At 37.2% G+C, this 23,631-nt stretch overlaps 6 protein-coding genes across 6 annotated transcripts; 3 read left to right on the top strand and 3 right to left on the bottom strand.

Moving 5' to 3' along the window:
* Positions 1–131: 131 nt before the first annotated feature.
* EV154DRAFT_421482 (uncharacterized protein) lies at positions 132–10,558 on the bottom strand (the record flags this gene model as incomplete). The annotated part of the gene is made up of 13 exons (XM_051596025.1): positions 132–234; positions 303–2,868; positions 2,953–4,074; positions 4,175–4,274; positions 4,371–4,615; positions 4,797–4,891; positions 5,012–7,299; positions 7,444–8,467; positions 8,532–8,733; positions 8,797–9,082; positions 9,168–10,147; positions 10,243–10,387; positions 10,448–10,558. Coding segments are annotated over 13 exons (9,267 nt in total), but the record flags the coding sequence as incomplete, so codon positions are not given.
* A 1,670-nt stretch (positions 10,559–12,228) lies between these two features.
* Positions 12,229–13,666, bottom strand: EV154DRAFT_421437 (uncharacterized protein; the record flags this gene model as incomplete). Its single annotated transcript, XM_051596020.1, has 7 exons — positions 12,229–12,320; positions 12,504–12,564; positions 12,661–12,944; positions 13,041–13,237; positions 13,309–13,425; positions 13,494–13,515; positions 13,609–13,666. 7 exons carry the CDS (start codon positions 13,664–13,666, stop codon positions 12,229–12,231), a joined length of 831 nt encoding a protein of 276 aa, XP_051457230.1.
* A 956-nt stretch (positions 13,667–14,622) lies between these two features.
* Positions 14,623–15,873, bottom strand: EV154DRAFT_510273 (uncharacterized protein). The gene is made up of 5 exons (XM_051601690.1): positions 15,690–15,873; positions 15,466–15,610; positions 15,225–15,404; positions 15,072–15,140; positions 14,623–14,981 (listed from the first exon to the last, which is right to left on the bottom strand). The coding sequence occupies exons 1-5, from the start codon at positions 15,703–15,705 to the stop codon at positions 14,840–14,842; spliced, it is 552 nt and encodes a 183-aa protein (XP_051457231.1). The 5' UTR covers positions 15,706–15,873; the 3' UTR covers positions 14,623–14,839.
* Positions 15,874–17,571: 1,698 nt separating this feature from the next.
* On the top strand, positions 17,572–19,041 carry EV154DRAFT_421350 (uncharacterized protein; the record flags this gene model as incomplete). The annotated part of the gene is made up of 6 exons (XM_051596015.1): positions 17,572–17,720; positions 17,812–17,944; positions 18,010–18,172; positions 18,260–18,353; positions 18,431–18,703; positions 18,771–19,041. The coding sequence occupies 6 exons, from the start codon at positions 17,572–17,574 to the stop codon at positions 19,039–19,041; spliced, it is 1,083 nt and encodes a 360-aa protein (XP_051457232.1).
* An 894-nt stretch (positions 19,042–19,935) lies between these two features.
* EV154DRAFT_510280 (GPR1/FUN34/yaaH family-domain-containing protein) lies at positions 19,936–21,013 on the top strand. The gene is made up of 2 exons (XM_051601691.1): positions 19,936–20,287; positions 20,360–21,013. The coding sequence occupies exons 1-2, from the start codon at positions 20,063–20,065 to the stop codon at positions 20,789–20,791; spliced, it is 657 nt and encodes a 218-aa protein (XP_051457233.1). The 5' UTR covers positions 19,936–20,062; the 3' UTR covers positions 20,792–21,013.
* An 885-nt stretch (positions 21,014–21,898) lies between these two features.
* EV154DRAFT_510281 (uncharacterized protein) lies at positions 21,899–22,867 on the top strand. Its single transcript, XM_051601692.1, has one exon. It carries the CDS (start codon positions 22,001–22,003, stop codon positions 22,526–22,528), a length of 528 nt encoding a protein of 175 aa, XP_051457234.1. The 5' UTR covers positions 21,899–22,000; the 3' UTR covers positions 22,529–22,867.
* Positions 22,868–23,631: the final 764 nt, after the last annotated feature.

Here is a 23,631-nt window from a genome sequence, read left to right on the forward strand (position 1 = left end):
GAACTTTCTGTATTAAGAACTAAATATTTAGCGCTTTTAGAAACCTTTATGGACTAAAACCTTTGTCTTACTCAATTTTTTTTTTTTAGTCATGTTTTATTTTATTTTTTTAGTAGAGGTAAAAAAGAGATCTATTGGAATGCAAAACCAGTCGAACATTCACTAATAGCCTTGAACAAATTCGATCGAAGATCCTCGTAGCTCAAATATTGAGGTAGATCAATTTGATTAAAACTAATACATAACAAACAAAATCAGTAAAAACATTTAAAAAAAAAAAAACGTTTTCTTTTCTTTCTTACCATGTGTGGGCTGAAGGGAGACGGTTCACATCACCAAATTCCTTGTGTATTTGAAACTTTTGTACACCATTAGAGCCTTGTAACTCCGAGAATCCTTCTAAAGGTACCTTAGATGTACCTGTAGCAAATTGAAGTAATTTAGCTCTCTCTTCTTGATCAAAGGATCGAACAGCACGCCAGAACCATTGTATTTGAGGTGAAGAGAGGGTATAACCTTCGTAAACAGTGTTGGCTTTCCATTCATCGATATCAATATCCGGTAACCCAGAAATCAGCAGTTCCAACTCCTGTTCGTTAAAGATCTGAATTAACTGTGCAGGAATAATATCATGGAATCCTTCCAGGAACGCATTCACCTGATCCTTAATAGCCAAGACCAGTTTTTGTTCCGTAATCAGTGTCACATATTCATGCTTGTTAGCTTCTGTCACTTGAATATTGCGTCCATTGGGCTTCAAATCGATAATATCATTGGTTCCGAAATCATCATTTTCAACACTGAATGTCAGATCAATGATATCAGTGATGTCATTATCCAACATCCACACCAAACTCTTATAATAAGCAGGGTCTACAGCTTCGACATCTCGGTAATCAACAGAACGCCCCAGCATCAATTTGTAAAATGAACGGGTAAAATAGGCATCTAACAATCGTCCATCATGAATAGCTTTACCAATGATACGACCTACGCATTTGAAATAACTGAGATGATCAGGATTAACAACCGAAAGACGATTAGGTTGATATGTTAATTTGTCTGCAGCTGATGTAATGAATAAGGCATAATTGGGGTCAAACATTTGTCTGGCAAGAACAGAAAACCATTCACGAGCGACACCGCCTGCATCTACACCTTCTTCGTTATGGAACTGAACATTCAGTTTACCATACTTGATCTCTTTACCCGTACGACCTTGGAGTTGTCTATACGTATCCTCAAATACATGAGCACGACGGACATTCAGTTGAAGAGGAGGGTGATGCTCACGAGGTTCAGTACGTTTATGAAGCTGCTGATTAAAATAACTGCGCTTGTTATCGAATTCAAGAATCTTTGGATTGTGTACCAAAAGGGAGAAAGAGCCGCTCATCAGAGAGGGGTTATTACGAACCATGATATTCAAAATCTTTTTGTGTTCTTCTGTAAAATCAAAGAAGAAGTCTTCAGTTGAAGGCGCCTTTTTCTCAGACTTGGTCACGGTAACAGTATAACCCTTATTTGCAGAGTATTTTGAAACGGCCATAAATGATTCGACCAAAGGAAGCAATACTGTAGCCACATTGATTAAGTCTTCTCTTTCTTGAATAACGGTTAAGCAGGAGCCAAGCATGGTCCACAAGGGCAAAAAGTCTAACTTATTGTAGATTGCTAATACTAATTTCTCATTCTCTTCGGGCTGGTTGCCGTTGGTAGACACATTACGCTTACGAGTATACAAATAGTCCATTGCTTTTAAGACACGCAACAATTTTGTCTGGTGCGAAGTGGCAGCTGAGAATTGAGCTAAAGCAGATCCTTCTAATTCTGTACCTGGCTTGTACTTTTCTAAGATCGTAAGCAATTTCTGTAGATCAATAATGATTTGCTGACCAGATGTGTTTGCTGTCAAAATCAACCTTTCGATAATCGTATCCAGCGCACCGTCCAAAGTTGATAAATGTGAAAGAACACTAAGGGTATATTGGAAAGTATAACTCGAACATTCACCCATCGAAAGTACATCTACGATTTTCTCAAGATATTGATCGGGAATCGAAGGAGGTCGGGGAGCATGATGGTGCTGCTTCTCGTTTACTTCAGTATCTGCATCTTCTTTGGTTTTCATACTCTCCATCTTTTCCTTGTACTTCTTCACAAGACTGGGGAAAGGACGACACATGGTTGCTAGCAAGTTCATAAGTTGGCCCATCAGTACAGTATTATTCAAAAACGAGGGGCGATCCAAAAGACCGACTAGAATTAGGATGGGATATTTGGCTGTAGTTTTATCCTTGTTCTTGGATTTACGATTCAAGGATTGTTGACGTTTTAATTGTCCAAAACTTTCATTTTCGGTTAAGAAGTAGGCTAAAGAGCGGTCATTCCATGTAACAACGTAGTACAAAATTTCAAGACATCGTTGTGTTATCAAATTAGGTGCGTTTTCATCAGATTTGGCATGTTCGGTTGGTTGCTCGGGCTTCTCGGTACTGGCTTCTTCAGATACATTAGCTGTCGTTTGTGATTTGCTGGCAGATAACATGGACATTTGCGTGAAACTACGATCTACGGAAGCCAAATCAGAGCTGCCATCTTGCAAGATACAAATCAATAAGGACAAAAGGTCTCCACGAGTTTTACTATTCTCACACAAGTTGAGTAACAGTCGATTCAGAAGTGGCTTAGAAATGGATTGAGGCACAAACAATAGACGAGCAAGTGTAGCTAACTGGGTTCGATCAACAATTCGGATGGCGTCACGATGAAGCATGGCTTTTCTAGAATTATTGTTACTGACACTGGTGGTGATACCAAATTGAGAGTTCTCGGAGCTTCTTCCAATTCTCCACGTAGAAGCATTATCTCTGGCAGCAGGACCAGATGCTGTCGATTGGAAATCATAGTTGTTGCGTTGAGCGAGACCCAAATTAGGGTGCATTTGAATACCGTTTAATTCGGTCACGTTCACTGCAACAGGTAAATTTCTATTCCCATTTTCCGTTTCATTGGGACCGGTGGATTGCTGTCTTGCTTCGCGTCGATTACGTTCCATGGTTTCTTGTCGAATAACTTCGTTACGGATATCAATGGGCAAAGCAGCTAAAAATTCAGGACTGATCGTATCTTCTTCGATGCTTTGGATCGATGCACGTCGCTCAGCCATTTGTTGGCTGAGTACTTCAGCACGAAGATCATCGGGAAGTGCCTCCAAGAACTCAGCATCTATACCTGTTCCTGTGATATCCACTTCTTCCCCGTTAATAGTGACAATGACACGCTCTTGTTCCTCTTCATCACTATGTCCCTCCTCCTCCTCTTCTTCTTCACCGTGGACTTCTACTTCAATTCTCATACCCGTTTGACCATCTTCTCCACTGGATCCGTCGTCACTATCACTTACATCCATATCCATGGGTACATTGTCAGTTCGACCAGACTCATTCTCCGGCTCTCCTTGGGTGATACCCTTTTCCTCTTCCTCTTTTGCAATTTTGATCAATCGAGATATCAATGTGTTTGTCAATTTTGCAGCCTTGGCAGATGCAACTGAGGATATGTAAACCATTTGCACCTCTTGTATCCATCGATCAGCAGATTGCATAGACTGGAATTCCTGAAGCAAGTTTAATGTATCTTTATTTTCTTGGCTGGTAGCGCTATCTTCTGCCTCAGGTACATTGGATGCTGTGGTTGAAACAGGGATAACAGTGGTAGCGTTAGGTGTCGTTTCTGTTGTTACAGAGGGGTTGTTTCTCTGATGTTGTTGGCTTAAAAGAGTTTCAAGGATACGAACAGCACTACCACCAATGATATCTTCATATGCTTGCAAATGATTACTGTTTGTGCCTGATAAAACGGCTGTGTCAGGGGTGAACGAACCATCTGCAGATGCAGTGGCATTTGGATTTGCAGCGTTTCTTAAAAGTGGATGCAAAATAATGTTGTCTCTATCAAACGATCTTCCTACACCGCTACTGCTACCAGTAGCTGTATTTAGGGAGCCTCGGATAGTAGGGTTGATCATATGAACACCATCTCTTAATGGACTTCCACGAGCAAATAGTTCCACTGAAAAAAAAATTAATAGAGTTTAGGTTTCACAGACACACACATACACACACACACACAGATGTTGAAAACCTTCTATGATCTTGTTACTTACAGTTACGTTCCACATCTTCCAATTCTTCTGGGTCAAGATCATCCGAGTCCCCGTCTTCATCCAAATCCGATTGATCCACGTCCATACCATCATCATCTGAATCAGTCTAAATATTGAAGTAAAAAAAAAAAAATTAGTTCAGTCCCCCCCAAAATAAAATGCAAGCACGTCTATATGGATATATTAAAAAAAAAATAGCAACATTTACCATGATTTCAGCCTGCATAATTTGTCTGGAGCCATGGTGATGACGACCGGTATGCCCGTCTTCATGTGGGTTACGAGACATGTAACCAGATTCGTCATTGATATCTTCTAGATGCCATGCCATTTCTCTACTATCATCTGAGTGTACAGAGTCACTTCGATCAGAGTTGAGGGATTCGTTATCGGTTTCGTAAGAACTGGATTCATAAGATACACCGGATTCACTAGAACTATCACTATCTGAACCATCGTCGCTACTATCGTTCTAAGAATAAAAAAGAAAGAAAAAGATTTAACTATTGTTTTCTAGTGTTTGTTTGCATTTTTTTTTTTTTTTTTGTCTTTACTCCATTTTCATCTTCTGTGTCTGAATGATGGAATCGGTGATTTCTCATTAATTCATCCATTTCCTGATCTTCACCACCTTCTTCATTATCTGAGCCATCCACAGTTTCAAATCCATCGGAATTTGAACGCTGTTCATCATCCTCATCTCCATCCAATTCTTCACCAGAACTATATATATATATATATATATATATATATTTTTAAAAAAAAAAAGAAATTTGGTTTAAGTATAAAATAAACAAGTATACTAAAATCAAAAAATATAAACATATCCACATCTATCCTTACCTAGCCATCTCAATGTCATCATCGGATGATTCATCACTCGACTCTTCCTCCAAGACAGTACCATCATACATGGCCAAGGAAGAATTTCTATATAAATCAGAGACTTCTTCCTCAGCAGCATCATTATCTTCATCCGTATCCATGGGTAAATAAATATCATGTTCGTCCTCTTCATGATCCTTCTTATCCGTCGTCTTCTTTTCCCCTTCAGGTGAGGATCGATCAATACGAATCGCCAATTTCGTCAATTGTTCCAAAGGTCGTAAAATTGAGTTCAAAATCATTTTGGCATGAGGGTAATTCACATCCACATCGCTAATCACAGAGATCAACACAGGAACAAACTTCTTTTCCAACATCAATTTAGCCACAACCAAGACAGTATCTTCCTTCGTGTTACTTTGAGCGGCTGCGGCTGCAGGGCTGATAGATGCAGGTCGTGCATTCAGGATACGATGACATAATTCGGCAAGTGCAAAATAGCGAATGTACTTGGCACTGGTGGTCGATGTGTTGCTAGATTGAAGTGCGTCCTTAAACGATCGATAGACCACATCCAGTACGTGTTTACGGATCTCTGTCAATGCTTCTTCAGGCGTATTTTCTGCTCTTGTGTGACTCACATGGGTTGTATCATAGCACATCGCGACCAATAAAGACGCAACACACATGGAAATACCTTGTCGTTTACGTTCTCCATCCGTGGTTGGATTAATCGCATTGAACGGCAATAATTTGTTGACAAGTGTAAATAAGATCGATTGTCGGATACGAGCATGATTTGAGAGACCAGAATCGGTCACATCCAAAGACTGGTTATTATTAAATACAACAATATCATGCTTACATAACGGATACGACGAGATGAGTTCCAAGAGACATTGTAATATAAATCCCGTGTATCCAATCTTGATGTTGCTTTCTTCTTTTTCCGATTGGGTCATGACCAACTGGTTTAACAAAAAGTGGATCACCACCGATGATTCATGGTCATTTGTCAAGGGTTCTTCCTTCACTCCATCCAGTCCAATATATCGAATATTCTTGTAATTTCCAGACTTGAAATTTGTAAGGCGACAGATCTGACTACTGACTTCAACAAAGGTTTCAGGGTCACGTAACGCAATACTGTTATTATTTCGAATATAGGTTGATACATCCAAGTAACGCGAGGGAGGTGCTGTGAACCAAAAAGAGAGCCATTCACGCATACAGTTCATCAAAACAGACTTGTCTTCAATAATGTGACGTAAGATCATAATGATGTAGGCTTGTTGAATCTTGATCACTTCAAAACTTTTGCTGGGACGTTTAAACAAGGGCTCAAGTCCACCGAGGGCCACAAATTGTGCTGCTGCATCATGGTGTTTTGTAAGACGTACAAGGATACGCAATGTAGAGATGAGATTATCTTGAGAAAGGCTTTCGGTCTTGAGCAAATTGATACAATAGTTCATCAAGGTCGTTCGGTTAGCAGCTGTCACTGTAACAGGAGAAGGTTTGTCCTCGATAGATTTTTTCATCTCGGGCGTATCCATATCTACCAGAGGTTCCTCTTTGGGTTCATCCGCTTGAGCCAACCCAGCTTCCAAGATTAAAAAGAGTGTAGTTAACCATTTGGGATCAGGCATATCTGGGTTTGTCACAATCAAATCCAAGAAATCAAACCAGTCCATGAATTCAGACATGGTAGTGATTAAGAGAGACATGACATCCTGCATAGCGGGTTCACGCAACATGAGAGCAAAGATACGAATCTTGTTAATGGAGGATTCAAACATGGCACGTTTATCGGTTGTTTCTCCATGACCATGATTCTCTCCAAAGAACAAACGAATTGTTTGCTTGGTGTTTTGAGATAACTTGTTGGGATCGCCACAGCATAAGACAACCATCAGATCACGCACTTCAAAATCAATATCACTACGTTCATCCACAAGTCGTGCAAGAATTTGCGGGATCTTGCTTCGCATGGTTTCTCGCACAGCGTCAAGACGATGCAAGACTTCAATCGCTTCCTTTTTTGACGACGTTGGCTTGATATTACAGAACGCATCTACTCTTGCTTGATCAAGTTCTTCTTCATCCTTTAAACTTTCTTCTGTTATTTCTTCTTCCTCGTCATCGGTTTCAATATCCTCATATTCATCATCGTCATTTTCATTCGAATCGTCATTTTCGTGATCGACATGGGCAGATTCGGTAGGTGCAGAAGTGACGGATGGCATACGAATGGCTGTAGGTTCATATCTTGACAAGGACAAGGCCGCTTGAGCAAGGTTGTTATTCTCGCGTAATGCCTCCGTTGCCAATGTTTGATCATACCACATATTGACAAGAATTCGAACACCAGCTGCAAATTCCGCTTCTGTTAAAGGGTTGGAGCATTGAAGTTCAGGTGTGATATCCAAAGTAGGTGGTCCATCTTCCACGGGGTGTTCCACTAATCGACGACTAAAGAGATTATCCAATGCACAGATACCGTTTCCATCAAATCGACGCAAAGCGGTATCCACTAAATCAGCATCAAAGCCCATCTCTGTCAAAGCAGTTCGGTTCGCCTGATAGGTAGGATCATCTTCTTTGTTGGTCAGCGGTTTCATCCCACGCTGTCTCTCTCCTTCCGCCTTCATATTTTGTGTGATACATCGAAGCAAAGAATGTAAAACATGTCTAGAGAATTTATGCAGATGAGGGCTTTCCAGGTAAAGATAGAGACCCGAGAGTTTATATTGCATGTTGGCCATCCAATGGAAAGGGTTCAAGAGCGATCGGTTACCAAAATAATCGTCAGAATCGGCCGTTGTCAAAATATTGGTATGGGGTGAATTATGAAACAATTTAGAAGATCCTAAATGATGAAGAATGGCCAACAAGAGTTCGATACAGGTATTGATACGTTGTAATTCACTATTGTTATTATTTTCTTCTTCGTCGGTTTTTCCCTCGATTTGAGTTTCGGCAGCTTTCCAGAATTGTGAGAGTAAAGTATCTGCTAATAAATCCACATTGCCGATCCGTTCAAAGGCGACAGCAATCGGGGTTTCCAAGGCCGTGCGTGATCGATCGTCCAGTAATAACATGGAAATCATGGAGAACATGGATGCGTAATAGTCGTATTTACAAATGGGGGAATCGTCATGCATGTATCCTAGATTATCGCGAAAGACTTCTGCAATGTTTTCTGCAACTAATTCCGAGCGCTGGAAAAGACTGAGTTCGGATGAGGAGGAGGAAATTGCGCTAGGGCGTCTGTTCACGGAGACCTTAATAATACCTTGTAGCACCGGCATTAAGGCAGGTGGGATCTCACTTAAGAGTATCTTGAATCTTCTCACATTAATCACACGAGGGTCTTTCAAATCCACACTATCATCGATATTGGCTTGGTTGCTGGTAATATACCATGCTTTGGGCACAGATTCTCTCAACAAAATATTCTGCCACACCATGGTTCTAACACATTTGATATTAGGGATTTTTCCAGCACATATACGGAGAGAAAAAAAAAATACTTTACCGATGAATATCACCAAGCAACATGATGAGGTTACCCCACTCCTCGTTACTTTTCACAGCCCATTCTACCAATTTGATGGCATTCTTGCTGTTTGTTAAAATAGCATTGGCAAATACAGTTGAAAGTAAACCAATATAGCCAAACAAAATGCTACACTTTCTAAATAATTGGTTTCCCTTTTCCAAAAATTCTTTATCCGTACCTAAAATCATTTTTTTTTTAGCTTTCTTCTACCCATTTTCTTTTCCGTTCTTTCTTTCTTTACCATCCACATTGATATAAGGATACACAGAGCTTTTCATTTGATCCAATTCATCTGTAAAAATAAACCTCGATGACTCGTACACTTTCTTCGTAATCAAATTGGCAAAGGGCATAGGCGACACATCCGAAATCACACGAAACACAAAGCTAAGTGAATCAAACGCATTGGATACCGAAAAATTAAACGGAAGCATGGGCAATGCATAATAGCTTAAAAGTAATTCAGGTCCACCATAATTCACAAACTCCTTGATATTATCCGCATTACGCAAAAACCCTTCTAAAAACTACGAAAAAAGTCGCTTTTACCTGTCAATACATACTTTTCATCACGTCTTTAAGTGCACACACACAACATCTTATTTTTCTTACCCTCGACACTAAATCTACATGGCCTAATAACAAACACTCGGCTCTTTCATTGGAAAGATCTTTGGCCTGTCTTTCATATACAAGTTGATGACTATTGTCCAATGGTTTCCCTTCCTCCGCGTTACCCACTTCAATGACACGCAATAATAATTGGTTAGCACATACAAATACTTCTCCTTTTAACTTTGGATGATGGCGGATCAATTCATCCATGGTTGTACCCAACACCGTGACCCCACCTACTTCTGCCGGGTTGGTTACAAAACTAGGGGATGTCATCAATTGGAAGAAATGAGGTAAAGGTCTTGCTTCTGCAAACATATCCAACCCTGCTGAATTCAAACAGATCGCACCAAACGCATGTACCGCTGCCATCAAGACCTCACAATTGGGTTGATCGTATTCCACAAACGTTTTCAAAAAAGTCTGAGGTAACTTAATTTCCTGTAATACGGACAAGGAAGTCGGTTCGTTATGAATAAATGTCGTAGCCACATTCACCACCAAGGAAAACACACTGGGTCCAAATAATGTGTGATGTTCCATGACTTTCTTGATGGTATGAGGGATACTACTTTCGATCAGGTTACGTAATCCATCCGCTGTGTCGTTGGATTCCATCATACGGATCAAAAATCGTAAAGTGTTTTTCACCAAGGTTAAGGCATCGTAATTGTCTACCCCCTGTTGTGCGATACAGGTATCCACTTGCGATGCAATGACTTTAAGTAACGAGTTAAGTCCATTGGCATTGCAGAAGGAAGAAAAGGATGTGTTCACATTGTTCATGATCGTATCGAGTAATCCTACCACCTTGATCAATACCTTGATATGAATATCACTCTTTTTTATATCCCCATCCATAATTCCAATCAATGTAGACATAATCCCTGCTGACATGAGCATTTGTCCACCCGCTTGTGTTTGGAACAAAAATGAGAGTAGGTTGAATAATGCATCAATGAAATCCACTGTATAAACTGATAGAAACAATTTGATTTTTTTTTAGACGGGGCTTTCCTTCCTTTTTTTTTTTTTTTTTTTTTTGTTCTCTTTGAGGGATAATAAATAATACCTGTGGTTCCTTGACTGAATTGTCGCAAAAGATGAAGTAATATACCGTGATTAGCAGAAGCATTGAATGCAGATAAAACTTCTGTCACTTTGGTTCGGTGTCTTGCAATACCGTCCAATGCGTATAATGCATATGTTTGAATATCCTACTCGTACATATGTTAAAAATTATCACCACCCAAAACCACTCCCAAAATAAAACTTACTATAGGAATATGATGATCATAACTGATTAATTGGGCAATTTGAGGCACCAAATGAGGTTCATACAAAAAGACACGATTTTGAGCAATGGTTTCGGACATGGTATGAGCTATAGATTATGATACTTTTAGCCTTCCTCCCCCTCTTTTGTACATGTAAACATTTAAAAAAAAAAATGATTACCCATGATGACGATGGATATGAAGCGAATGATTAAAAGCTGATGCCTGACAGCGGGTTCATTCGCATGATTCGCAATACGAATTCTATTCAATAACTCGAAATGGTATTCGATAGGGATACGATATTCCTTGACGATTTTCCAAAAGAGGTCACTATCTGTTGTGGTTTGATCTGCGGTGATGGAGACGACTTGTAAGCCCTCATCGACATCGCCTGTGCGATAAAATGACATGGTGACTTTATCTTCTTTCCCATGTGGGGATATAAGATCGGCAATGGACCCACCTCGTGCTAATTCGGTGACTTTATCTTGAGGAGCTAAAAAGCTGAACTGGACTGCTTTGGGGTTATTGACGCGTTGAGCTGGTTTTAACATGAGTTTTAATACGGCTTCCAAAATATCGACGTCGGTTGTATTCAATAGGTTGTTTAAATGCTACACACACACACACACATTAGTCTATTTTTTTCTTTTTTTCTTTTTTTTTTTACACACATGAGGGGAGAGAGATTTACCTCGTATGAATTGTAGAGATTTCTGTTTGTACAGTTTTCAAATAATAGTTTTGATAAACTTAAAATGACGAGTAATGTCTCCTTTGTTTCGACATGAAAGGGTTCCTTTTGAATGTGTTTCTCTGATAATTCATAGTATTGACATGTGGTTTCGAGTATGGTGTCGAAACGATTGAGTACGCCAATGAATTGGAATAAGTCACTTCTGGGGAAATGCCATTCCTTAAGATTAGCCCAAATCTTTATTTGATCTTGTTCATCATTCACAACATGCTCTACCATGGTTGCTAATTCCGAGGGCTGCCATGGTTCAATGGTTAGTCATGTCTTTCTAGTTTTGCATAGTTTTTTTTTTTTGTTTTTGTTTGTTTGTTTACCAGTGGAGCTAGTTTTCTAGAAGGAGCTCTTGTAATTTTCATTGATTCTCCTTAATGTCAAAAAAAAAATAAGTATAAAATATTGTCAGGAAAAAAAAAAAAAAAAAAAAAAAGATAAAAGAGAGAAGAAAAAAAAAAAAAAAAGTAGTGTGTATGTTTGTGCGTGTGTGCGCGCGCGTAAAAGAGCGGGCAACGAAATATTTTAGCTTGGGAGAGTATAACGGATGAAAAGGGGGGGGGATGACGAGTATAAATGGACAAGATGTAAATAAGCTTGTCGGTTTTACAATATGTTTTTTTTTTAATATTTCACGGGTTCCTTTATTTTGCATATCACGAGTGTCATACGATGAGCAGTAAAAAAAAAAAAGAAGCGTGTAACATGCCTTTTTACTTTGAAATGTTATTTTGACACGGCTTTGATTTTAATTTCGAGTGACACACGTTGTTTAGGAACGGAAGGGCTCAAGATTTAAACTTCTCTTTGTTTCACGCTAAATTATGCGTGTGACAATAAATGGAGCAACCAAAAAAAAAAAAAAAGAAAAAGATGGCCTGTGCAACTATTTAAGAAAAACGTCAAAAGTCGAAGCATAAAAAAAATCATGCAATTTTTTTTTTTTTTTTTTTTTATATATCCACTCAACATCAAGAGTGGAAAGGGAAAAAGGGGTTGGAGAAGAAGATATATAAAAAAGGGCAAATATTTATTGAGCCACTGTTGCATTATCTACGTAATTTAGAACAACGCCGACAAATTCATCTAGTATTTTGTTGGAGTCGACATATTTAATTCCGCCTTTTGTAGTAATCGTAGGTATGCAGCATGAAGAGTTTTGTTGTTGTTTTTGTTGTTGTAGTTTACTATCAGCATCATAAGAAGACGCAGCAGCAGCAGCAGCAGCAGTTGGAACAGAAGCAGCAGCAGCAGAGGCAGCAGCAGCAGCAGCAGAAGCAGCAGCAGGATGAGAAGGGGAGACACCTGCTGATGGTGCATAAGACAGAAAAGCATGCATGGATGGTAACACACAAAATGGGCTATCCTCTACATTTCCCCCTGAGACTTCCCCTTCTAGTTTTGGTGTGATGGGCGTGGTAGATGAAGATGAGCATGCTGATGGAATGGGAGTGGTATTGACGGATAAGGTTGTGACAGAAGAAGATCGCCTCTTTTCTTTGCCTATTTGCTGTGTTGTGATACTGCTTACACTACTTATGCTACTACTGCTGGTACGACGTTGTAAAGTAGGAGATAGATGTGGTAGGATGGGAGAAGATGTATTTGATGAGGAAGAGAAATCTGGTGGTGAAGAGGACCATGAATTTGTTCTTGTGAAGCTATCAATGGAAGGTAATTCAATCTTTTGTTGGGGAGCACTATAGAAGGGTAATTGAACAAGATCACTGAGAGGAGAGAGTAAGGCTTGTGATGATAAGAGAGGACTTGAGGGAGGACTGGTAAAATGAACTGGACTCATCATTCTTATGCCATTGCGCATTCTCATGGGTGGTGTCCAACCATTGGCCTCTCTTCTTTCCATCATCATACGACGACCTAGTCTTCTGGCAATTTCTTCTCGCACGAACCCTTGCTTTTCACTAGAGTCATTTTCACCATACTTTTGACGCGCTAAACGATAAACACGACATCTTAGATCATTTTGTCTATTCTTTTCTCGATTTTCTGCGCGCCATTTTCTCATCCTATCATTGTTACTGAAATTTATCAGATCGTCAATGCGATTATTATAAACTTTTTTTTTTAATTTTTTTTTAATTAATTATACCTTTCGGTTGTTTCTTCTTTAGACACCACTTTTTTAGAATGACCTTTCCATCGCTTTTGATCACGACTTCTGACATAGGGTATATTGTGAATATTAGGATTTTCCATGTGGCGTTTCCTACACGAACGAAATGATTTAGATACATTTCTTTTTTTATTTTTTATATTGAAAAAGATAAAACTTACAAATTAGAACGGGTGGCAAATACTGAGAAAAAAAAAATAAAAAAAAAAATAAAAAAAAAAAGAAAGAAAAAAAAGGTTAAAGAGAAAAATAAAAGAGATATATGAATTATATTACTTTTTGGACACTGGGGACAAGCAAATATTCTTGATACTTGGTCTTCATCTGGTAACATTGTATATATATATATGTTTTTTTTTGGTGCGACAAATAAATAGAGTTTAAATGTAAAAAAAAAAGAAAGAGAGAGAAAGAGATAGTTTTATTACAAGGGGAGTAGTAAAAAGGTGAAAAAAATATGTATAATATAATACCAAGAAAGAAGGTGATTTAAAAAAGAAAAAGAGAGGGAGAGAGAGAGAGAAAAAAAAAAAGAAAATTAGAGGGAAATATATATGTAATAATAACAAATAAAAAAATAACAAATAAAAATACAGCTATTTTTTTTTTTTTTTTTCATCTATCCATCTGTGTAAATAGATATATAAATACGACTTTTTTTTTGTTTTTTTGTTTTGCTTTATAAAAAAAAGACCATAAAGACGCTCTTGATTTTTAATGTTTTTTTTTTGGTTTTTGGCGGGAAAATGAATCTTTTTTTGGGGGGGGGGTGTATTGAGAAAAAGAAGGGGAGGGTAGATCAGATGAAAGAGTGTAGCACCACCGTCTGATTTACAATATGAATCTTCTTCATTACTACGTTATTTATGTACGATGTGCTTATGTGTTTATGTGTGTGTGTATTGTGACTAAATGTATTTCAATTTGTATAAAAAAAGTAAGTCCTGTTTTTATGATTCTTTTTTTTTTTTGTGCTGTTACTTTTATTTCTTTGTTAATTGATGACACTGGTAAAACAAACCTTTTTTTTTTTGTCTGATTGTATATATTTATTTTTTCATTCCTCCCCAATAACAGAGAAGCGGAACATCCCGCATTCCCGAATATACACTGCTTTTGAACAAATTAACACGCACGCGTCAATTGTGCAGTTTGTATACAGTAATAGAACTTGTCTTGGGGGGGATAAATTAAAATCTTTTCTTTACCTTCGGCATTGGATTCCGCTACAAAAAAACTAACCCCCTTTCCATATTTTTGCGTATAAATATTTGAACATTTTACTGCCTCTTCTTTTTTTTTTTTTTTTTTTTTTTTTTTATAGCATTACATTACATACTTTATGCGCTCCCCCAACACACACACACACACCCAAAAATCACTCATCACAGCAACAAGAATAACATAGCTAGACTATTTACATTGACGAGCAGTAATTCATTGGATAGAATTTAATATCTTTCTTTTGGTAATCAAGTAAACAAACAATATACTAAACTAAATTATTTTAACCGTACATCCATCCTCGTTGTTCTTCTTCCTCTTCTTCTTCTACCGCATGTTCTGTCTCCACTTCAAATCGACACATGGGACATGTATGGTGTAATTCTAACCAAGGAAGTAAGCAATCACGGTCAAAGTAGTGTCCACTAATAATAATAATAAAAGTGTGTTATTTATTTACACATGTTAGTTGGATGAAACGTTTTATAGAGTTGGACGTCTATATAAATAAATACCATGGCATTCGTGTGACAGTACTCTCACTACTCCTGAGATTATCTTTACAAATAATACAGCTTTCCTCACTAAAATAGAGAGAGAGAGAGAAAAACAATTTTTACTGTATAAATTCATGCTCCTCCTCCCCCACAGACACTTTTTTTTTTTACCTGTCCAATGTATCGCCTTTTACAATGGGTAAATTGTCCATGAATCGTTTAGAAGCAGGTGGTGGTCCTTTGGCGTTATTTTGAGATTCTTCCAGTAATTGACTCACTAAATTATCCAGAAACTGTTCCTGCTCCACATCCTCACCCGTCTGCATCTGTTGTCGGAATTGGCCAAAAAAGCTAAAAAGGCTTCATCAGTATCATTTATCTATCTTTTTTTTTTTTCTCTCTTTTAACTCACTTGGCTGTTTGTATCAACTGTTGAACATGACTGTTTGTGTCGCTCCCTTGTCCAAACAAGGAACCAGAAGCTGGATTCATAAACGCATCAAGATCAACATCGTAAGTTTTCTTCTTTTTATTCGAATGGTCAATGCCGAGTTCACCTTTTTAACATTATATTTAAATAGAAACTGATTTTTTAGCAATAACCCCCAAGGTTTCAACTTGCGCAAAGCAACTTACTAAAATAACCAGACATACTACTTTACAACTTAAAAAAAAAGAGAGGGAGAGAGAGAGAGAGAGACCCTTTTTCTAATTATCATACGTAATCCTACGCAGTTTTAATTATAGAACGTATCACACACAAAAAAGTAACAAAGATCAAACTGAAGCACTTTTTTACAAGTCACACATTTTGGAAAACACTTTTTAAGGGGGGCGTTCGGTCGATCTGCAGTTCCTTGAAGGATGATTCGAGAAACACTCTTTGCCCCCCCCCCTTTTCTTTCTCCCGGGATGATAACAGTCTTTTTTTTTTGTTCGGTTTCATTTCCACACTTTACTACTGCTTTTTTCTTTCTTTAACCGTATCTAAGCAAAACCTTAAAAAAAAAGCTCTCAGATGACAAGAGAGGCATTACCGGGGTTACACGTACACACATACCACAATGAACGGGCTTTAAATCCTACCTCCTAAAAAAAAAAAAAAAAAACTCTTGTTGTTACACGCGAAAAATGTCCTTCAATTTTTTTTAGTGTGCTTTTTGTACACACCTTCAATGGAAGATTTAATGCAGTTAAAATATTTTTTAAAGTTGACGCTTCTAATCATCCAAAGTTTATTTAGATTGGCAGCTATATTATCCACTTGCGTCTGAGTAAAGACAAGTCATGGTGACATGTACGACAAAACCATGTGCTCCCCGCTAGCTTTTAGTCGTCATTCTGTAATCGGAGTCATGCTTAGTAAGAGAGAGAGAGAAGTGCCGCATCATTAGACATTGTGATGCGGGTAAATTCTGTCATGATACAGAAAGATGGGTTATGTGTTATATCACTCATAAAAAAGAGAAGCGTATGTCTGGAATAAGCTGATAGTGAATTCCACACACAGACAAAAAAAAAAAAAAAAAGGCCCAGTGCGGTTACATTTTACCTGTGGGAGTATTAACATTCACACTTATATAAAATCCATCTACATACACCAAGATTTGTTTGCTTTGCAGTTTATCAATTAGCAATCTGGGGTTGTTCAAGGTGGAATGTATCACCAAATTAATAACCCATTCATATACAATTTTTCTTTTGCCGTAATTTATACATATATAGAAGCATTGTCTTTTTTTTTGTGGTTTTTTTTTTTCAGTTGTATTCATTTAACACGGGAATAGAAATAACTGAAAGACGATTGAAAAGACTATTTCTGATTGGATATGATTAGGGTTCCTTTTGATATATATTTTCCACCCAACAAAAACAACAACAGCGAAACATATCCAAACAATGTCCCTTCTAAGCACTTGAAACATGGCAGCAGTACATAAAGAAACTACTCCACGTTTTCTCACTAGTGCTGGACGAAAAGAGAGAATATATATTATATTTACTGCTAAAAAGATGAGTTGTGCTTCATTAAACTAAAAATAGACTCACAAAAAAAAAAAAAATGTTATCATAGTCTGTGTAGATCAGCCAATGGGAGAGACGTCACTGAGGTTTAAGCGTAAAATAGGCTGTGGGTTTTCCCTTAATACTTGGCCATATCACGAGATAGACTTGTGTACACACCGGTGGATAAGAAAAAGAAGACGCTTTTTACTGGCATAGTTCTACCTGCCAATGTTAATGGTGTTTTCACTATATACATGGAACAGATAGAAAAGGGAGGAGAAAAATACAATAATTCAATCGCCGAGGGGAACGCTAGTGCCCTTTTTTTTTTTATAATTATTATTTTTTTCTTTTCTTTCATCACTTTTTATAATTGTGAATTGAAATGAAGTTTTTAGCCTCTAGTAATAAGAAGGTTATATTACCAGTTATACTGGTGTTTGCATTTATTTCGCTTTTTTTTATATTTCAATTATCCAACAGTAGTCATCCTTCATCGAACACAAACGACATGCAAGATGCTACGGTTATTGAGAACACAGCCAAGGTAGAGTCCATGGAGATGACAAAATCCGACTGGGAATCATGTCTTTCCCCGGGAGAAACACCTACCGAATATCTTTCAATTGTTATTGTGACTCGAGTGGATAATTATGCCGGGTAAAGATCTTTTTTTTTTTGACTATTTTGCCCCACACACACACATTATATATTTATATCTTATTTTTATATATATATATTTTTTTTTAAGGGGCCAGCAACACCGTTTGCAGAATTTTATCGATTCCGCTCATATTTTAGCAGAAAAGACAAAAGAAAAGATTGAGTTACTCATTGTTGAATGGAATCCACCCGAGGATCGTCGTCGAGTCATTGATGCATTTGTAAGTGGTTGGGCAATTTTAAAAAAGAAACTCTTATTCAACCCCCCTCCCTTTTTTTATTGTAGAGATTTAGAAGTTCAAAGTATTTGAAATATAGAATTATCACTGTACCACCTTCATTACATCAGATCATCCAAAATCGTGGTAAATCACCGCTTCATGAATTCGAGGGTAAGAATTTAGGTATTCGTTTTGCTCGTGGAGAATTTGTTGTCTGCACAAATCAAGGTAAAAAAAAAAAAAAAAGCCCATGAACTTTGTAAAAGCTGGAATTTTAACCATTGATGATATTGTTTCCTCCTCCCCTTTTATTAGATGATATCTGGTCCCATAATTTCCATAATGCAGTCATGTCACGAGTATTTGAAAAGGGTGTCATCTATGTACAACACCAATCACCCCACAACATGTAAGAAAGTAGTATTTATTTTAGATAGGAATCCAAAAAAAAAAAAAAAAAACTGACACTCTCTACCTCAAAAAAAGTCATGAAAACTTCCCACCTTCTATTGTGAGATTAGACGCTTTCCCTAGCGATGAAGTGATTTATGACAGCTGTAAACTTGGAGACCAAGATTGGGGAAATTACAAGTTACCTCCTCCCATTACTGTCACTAGTCGAAATGATCCTGATATCAAGGATAAAACCACCACGATGAATATTTTAAAAGTGGCTGATCAAGCTGGTGATTTTACCATGGCACATCGTGATACTTGGAAAGTACCCAGAGGTTACAGAGAAGCAGGAGGTGTTGCATGGTAAGTTTAAAAAAGATATATATGTGTGTGTGTGTGTGTGTCTAAACCCTTTTTTTCTAAAAAATAGGATGGATATTGAATTTATTTGCACAGCGACATGGACAAAAAAGATCCCAGTGGTATATGTGAAACCTGGATTTACATGCCATCAGGAGCACGCTAATATTTGGGAATCCAATAAGGAAGCCATGAATGATAATAGTGATATCGATATGAGTAAGATTGAACGTGGGGAAAAAGTGTATATGAATAAGGAAGGTGAATGGGCCTTACAGAATTATGACATTTATAAAGAAGGTTTAGCTTGTATGGAATTCCAAGGTGGTCTTGTCTGGTAGAAACAGACGATGACCTTTTTTCACCACCAATAAAAAATAAATGGAAACAATGTACATTCTCTTTTTTTGATGTTTATTAAAAAAAAAAAAAAAAAAAAAAAAAAAAAAAATGCGGGGAAGAAAAAAAGAAAAAAAAAAAAGTGAGTGTAACACTGGAACAAATTATGCCTTTCTCCGCAATGAAGTCGCACACACAAACATTCACATACGCGTAAAGAAAAAAAAAAGGAGGGCGAAGAAGCGGAAATACTCATCGGAAAATGTGACACCTCGGACCTGAATTACACATACACACACTTTTTTTTTATCGCCCCATCTGCCATGGGACAATCATACACACACCGAAAAAAAAAAAAGTGTGGGGATTTACCCACAGAGACCTAAAAAAACTTGTTGAGGTCACACAAACCCCGTTCTTTTTTTTTTTGAAAAACTATTGTCAAAAACTATTGAAATAATAAAAGCTTGATTTTAAGTAATTTTAAACCAGACAAGGGAATACGTCCGCGGTTATCTTTTGTTGACATTGGATCTAGATCTGAAGCACTAATTTTTTTTGTCCTTTTTTTCTGTATTGTTTATTATATAAGCATTTTTTCCCATCATAATAAAAACAAGAACCATTCACACGGAAGCTGACTGGTTGTTTAATATAATACTATATTCGAATGGACTTGAAATATCCCAAATAGGTCGGGAGGGGAACCACTTATGGTAGTGCCTCCGTCCAAAGTGTTATCCAATCAAATGACCCGATTTGTTGTCACTTACAGATTTAGGAGGAAACATTACTTCTCCAAAGGGGAGAGGGGGGAGGATTTCTTTCAAAAATTCCCACATTGTACAAAAATATAAAGTTGTGCTCTCTCCCTATGGGTAACCAACCAAAATAATTGATTCTCCACTCGCGCATCAAAAAAAAAAATATTTTAGTATAAATAGTTCATAATTTCCATTCCCCACATTTCTTTTTTTATTATCTTTATTATTTTATATCAGTTCCCAATTAATAACTTCTAATATGTCTGAACACCAAGATGTTGAATCCAAGTACCAAGTTACTCACAGCTCACCTCCTCCTATTGTAGCTGCTCCCACCATTGCTAACCCTGGTCCCTTGGGTCTTTGTGGTTTCGCTTTGACCACCTTTGTCTTGTCACTTCATAATGCTGGTGCCGGTTTACCTGCCACCAGTCCTCATGGTGTCGTTACTGGCCTTGCCTTTTTCTATGGTGGTCTTGTTCAGGTACCTTTTTACTGACAAAAAAAGACATTTTAAATATATATATATACTAAACTCATATTTATTATTATGTAGCTCTTGGCTGGTATGTGGGAGTTCAAGACAGGTAACACATTTGGTGCTACTGCCTTCTCTTCCTATGGTGGTTTCTGGTTGTCCTTTGGTATGATCTTTATTCCTGGTGCCAATATCACTGGTAGTTACAAAGGCGACACTGCCATTTTGGAAAAATCATTGGGTTATTACTTGTTAGGTTGGACGATTTTCACTGGTATCATGTTGATTGCTTCTCATCGTTCCAATGTCGGTCTTATTTCACTCTTCTTTTTCTTGTTCATCACCTTTATTATGTTGACTGCTGGTAAGCTCAACGAATCCATTCCTTGTCAAGTGGCCGGTGGTGCCTTGGGTGTCATTACCGCTTTCATTGCTTGGTATAATGCCCTGTCAGGTTTATTGACCAAAGAATCTTCTTACTTTACTTTACCCATTGGTAGAATCAATTAATTTTTTTTTTTTTTATTTTTGTATTTACTATACACTTTTATTTAAAAAAAAAAAACAAAAAAAAGCCCCCCCCCATACCCTAATTATATATATGTCCCTACATATGTATACAAACATCACAGTTATTATTATACTATTTCTTCTTTTCCTAATCTGATCCTACTTTTTTCATTTATCCCTATTAAAAAATAATAAACTCACACTCTCTCTTTTTTATATCAATTGTATCCTTCTCTCTCTTTCCGTTTGGGCGATCCTTACTCTGGATTTTCCCGGAGTTTCCTAATATAAGAAAAAAAACCCCAATTTATTCCGTGATCCGTGCAACCCTCTTTTATGTGTAACTACCTTCTATTAAAAGTCTAGTCTCTTTTTTTTTATTTTGATTAAGAAGTGACAACAAAAAAAAAAAAAAAACTATTTTAAACCCCCCCTCTTCTGCAAATTACAAACAAACCGTAAAATGAGCATTGCAGTAGTGCTTTGTGGGACTTAAAAGGGAGAAATGCATCTATTGGGATCATCACCAAGGAGATTTTTTTTTTTTTTTATCTTTTTTGAATAGTTTCCGACATGCTGTTTAGGAAAAAGGCGACTGCAAAAAAAAATTTAAGGAAAAAATGCAACACTCCCAATTCTTATACTAATCCTACAAAAAAAAAAAAGAGAGTTTGGCGCAGGAGTTTAATTGGGGAATGACCTCTTTTTGTTGTTGTTGGGTGGAAATAAGCTCGGCTTAGATAGTTTGATGACTATAATTACAAAAGAACTGTCTTGGACTATTTCAGACAAATGCAGAACTAGGGTGTATAATTCACCTTTTTTTAATAGAGTGTATTATACTCTCTCCCCCCCCCCTTTTTTTTTGAATTGCTTATGCACTTGCCTCCTCGATCAACGGAAACAAAAAAAAATTGTATAAACTCCCCCCCTCTCCTACTGGGCGTTTAATCATTTCGCCCTACTCACTTACCATTCCAAATCGAATTGCTATCCACCCTTTTTTTTTTCTGTGGTTACACACACAAGTCAATGACAATGAATTGTCAATTCTTGCATGACGTCAAATAAAAAAAAAATATTGGTTCCGGACTTTTTGCTAGTCTTTTTTTTTTTCCCCATGCACTAACTCTGGTTCAGAAACAATCTTTTTTTTTATATATACATCTCTCTCTCTCTTTGTAAAAAAATAACACAACTAAAATAGATATGAGCTATCATTATTCCTCTTTTGAACAAACATCTACGACGGTTGGAGGTTACACCACCACCACGACGACCACCACCCGAGGCGGAAGCCACAGTGATTCCTTAGTTGTACGTGAAATCACCGAAAGGGAAGCGACTGACACTTTACCTTCCACCAGTCGCTATCAGATCTTGGACGAAGATCGTTTAACTCCATTTGATTTCTTTACGCTCATGGAATCAGAAGAAGAGGAAGACGACGATTTAGGGGAAGAATCAGAATCCGATGTCGAATACCATTGGTTTCCTTCATTGTTGAAACGTTCTGTCATTGAACTCTTGGACGATGATCAAAGTCAAACCTACATGGACGAGGATTATAACGCTATCGTCATTGAAAGTGAAGATACCTCAAGTAGTGACGAAGATGAATCTACCTTGAAAAAATTGGGTTCTTCAAAACGTTTCTTTGGTAGGCATCCAACAAAAGCTAAAAGATCTCGAAAGTCAGATCTTGTTCCAGTTGAAGTTGTACATATCACTCTTTAAAAATAAATAAGTGTACGCGTATCTCTCTTTCTCTTTTTCTTTTTGCATGAATGTAAATGTACGTGTGTGTGTGACAATGGCTGACTGTTAAATTCGACTGTATCACATCCAAAGAGAAATGGCATGTACAATTACGACCCATCATCATCAAACCGGTATAATAAGGCGTGCGGCTGTATTTTTTTTTTATATAGGATGCATTGTTTCATGCATAACATGCTGTGCTCATCCGATAAAATTACTCATTTATTAAAAAAACACAAAAACAAACAAGTGTCATCTATTAATAAGTCGAATGGGATGAGGCTGTGCATTATCAATTTTTTTTTTTTTTTTTTTTTTGGGTTTTACGAAATAATAAAAAAGACATGATATATCAAAAAGCTCTTAATTTTAGTTTATTAATAACTAAACAGTTTATAAATATGTTTTTACTGCGCTTTTCACAAGACCTGTGTGTGTGTGAAATTGTATGTGCGTGTCGTACGATAAAAAAAATTTAGAACTAAATACTTTTTTTTTTTTTGTAGTGTTTCTAGAACCCCCCCCCCCCTAAGACAGCAACTCGGCTGTTAGTCTACCCCCCAATGCTTCTATTGACAGGAGAATCATCTTTTATTTTTTTTAGAATCATTTTCTGTGGTATGACATATAAAGTCATCCATTTTTATTTTTTATTTCAGCGGTATCTGCAGAAAAAAAAAAAGGGAGTAAAAAAGTTCCTTGTAATGGTTTGTTCCATAAAAGCCTGAAACAATTTAATAAATGGGCCTCAAGATAGGTAAAAAGTCATGTTATCCCTTGGTTTAATTTTCACCCTCCTTATTTAAAAACGATCATCTGGTGTGTTCAAAAAGGTGAACTAGATAGAGTTTCACAGAGCACAAAAGTACATTATATATAATGTCTTGAGATTGACCTGCGCAAAATTCAATGTAAATCTTCTTTTTTTTTTTTTACACATATTTATATTCATGGCATAATTGAGAACTATTCTCTCTCTCTCTCTTTTTTAGCTGCGCGGTACGCTTCTCCCAAGAAGAGCGTTTTACCTTCTGTAGTGCGGCTTTACTGCAGCACAGTAAAAAATAAGACTATCTAAG

The sequence above is a fragment of the Mucor mucedo genome (assembly GCF_025094135.1).
Source record: "Mucor mucedo strain NRRL 3635 chromosome Unknown EV154scaffold_50, whole genome shotgun sequence".
Classification (NCBI taxonomy): Eukaryota; Fungi; Mucoromycota; class Mucoromycetes; order Mucorales; family Mucoraceae; genus Mucor; species Mucor mucedo.

Bases quoted from the DNA above. Each gene is read 5' to 3' on its own strand.
- EV154DRAFT_510273 (XM_051601690.1), bottom strand. The intron at 15,141-15,224 runs GTAAAAAAAAAA...TCTCTATTTTAG, and splicing joins AAAGGCGATACATTGGACAG to TGAGGAAAGCTGTATTATTT. The intron at 14,982-15,071 runs GTATTTATTTAT...TATTATTATTAG, and splicing joins ACTGTCACACGAATGCCATG to TGGACACTACTTTGACCGTG.
- EV154DRAFT_510280 (XM_051601691.1), top strand. From the start codon at position 20,063: ATGTCTGAACACCAAGATGTTGAATCCAAGTACCAAGTTACTCACAGC. The intron at 20,288-20,359 runs GTACCTTTTTAC...ATTATTATGTAG, and splicing joins TCTATGGTGGTCTTGTTCAG to CTCTTGGCTGGTATGTGGGA.
- EV154DRAFT_510281 (XM_051601692.1), top strand. From the start codon at position 22,001: ATGAGCTATCATTATTCCTCTTTTGAACAAACATCTACGACGGTTGGA.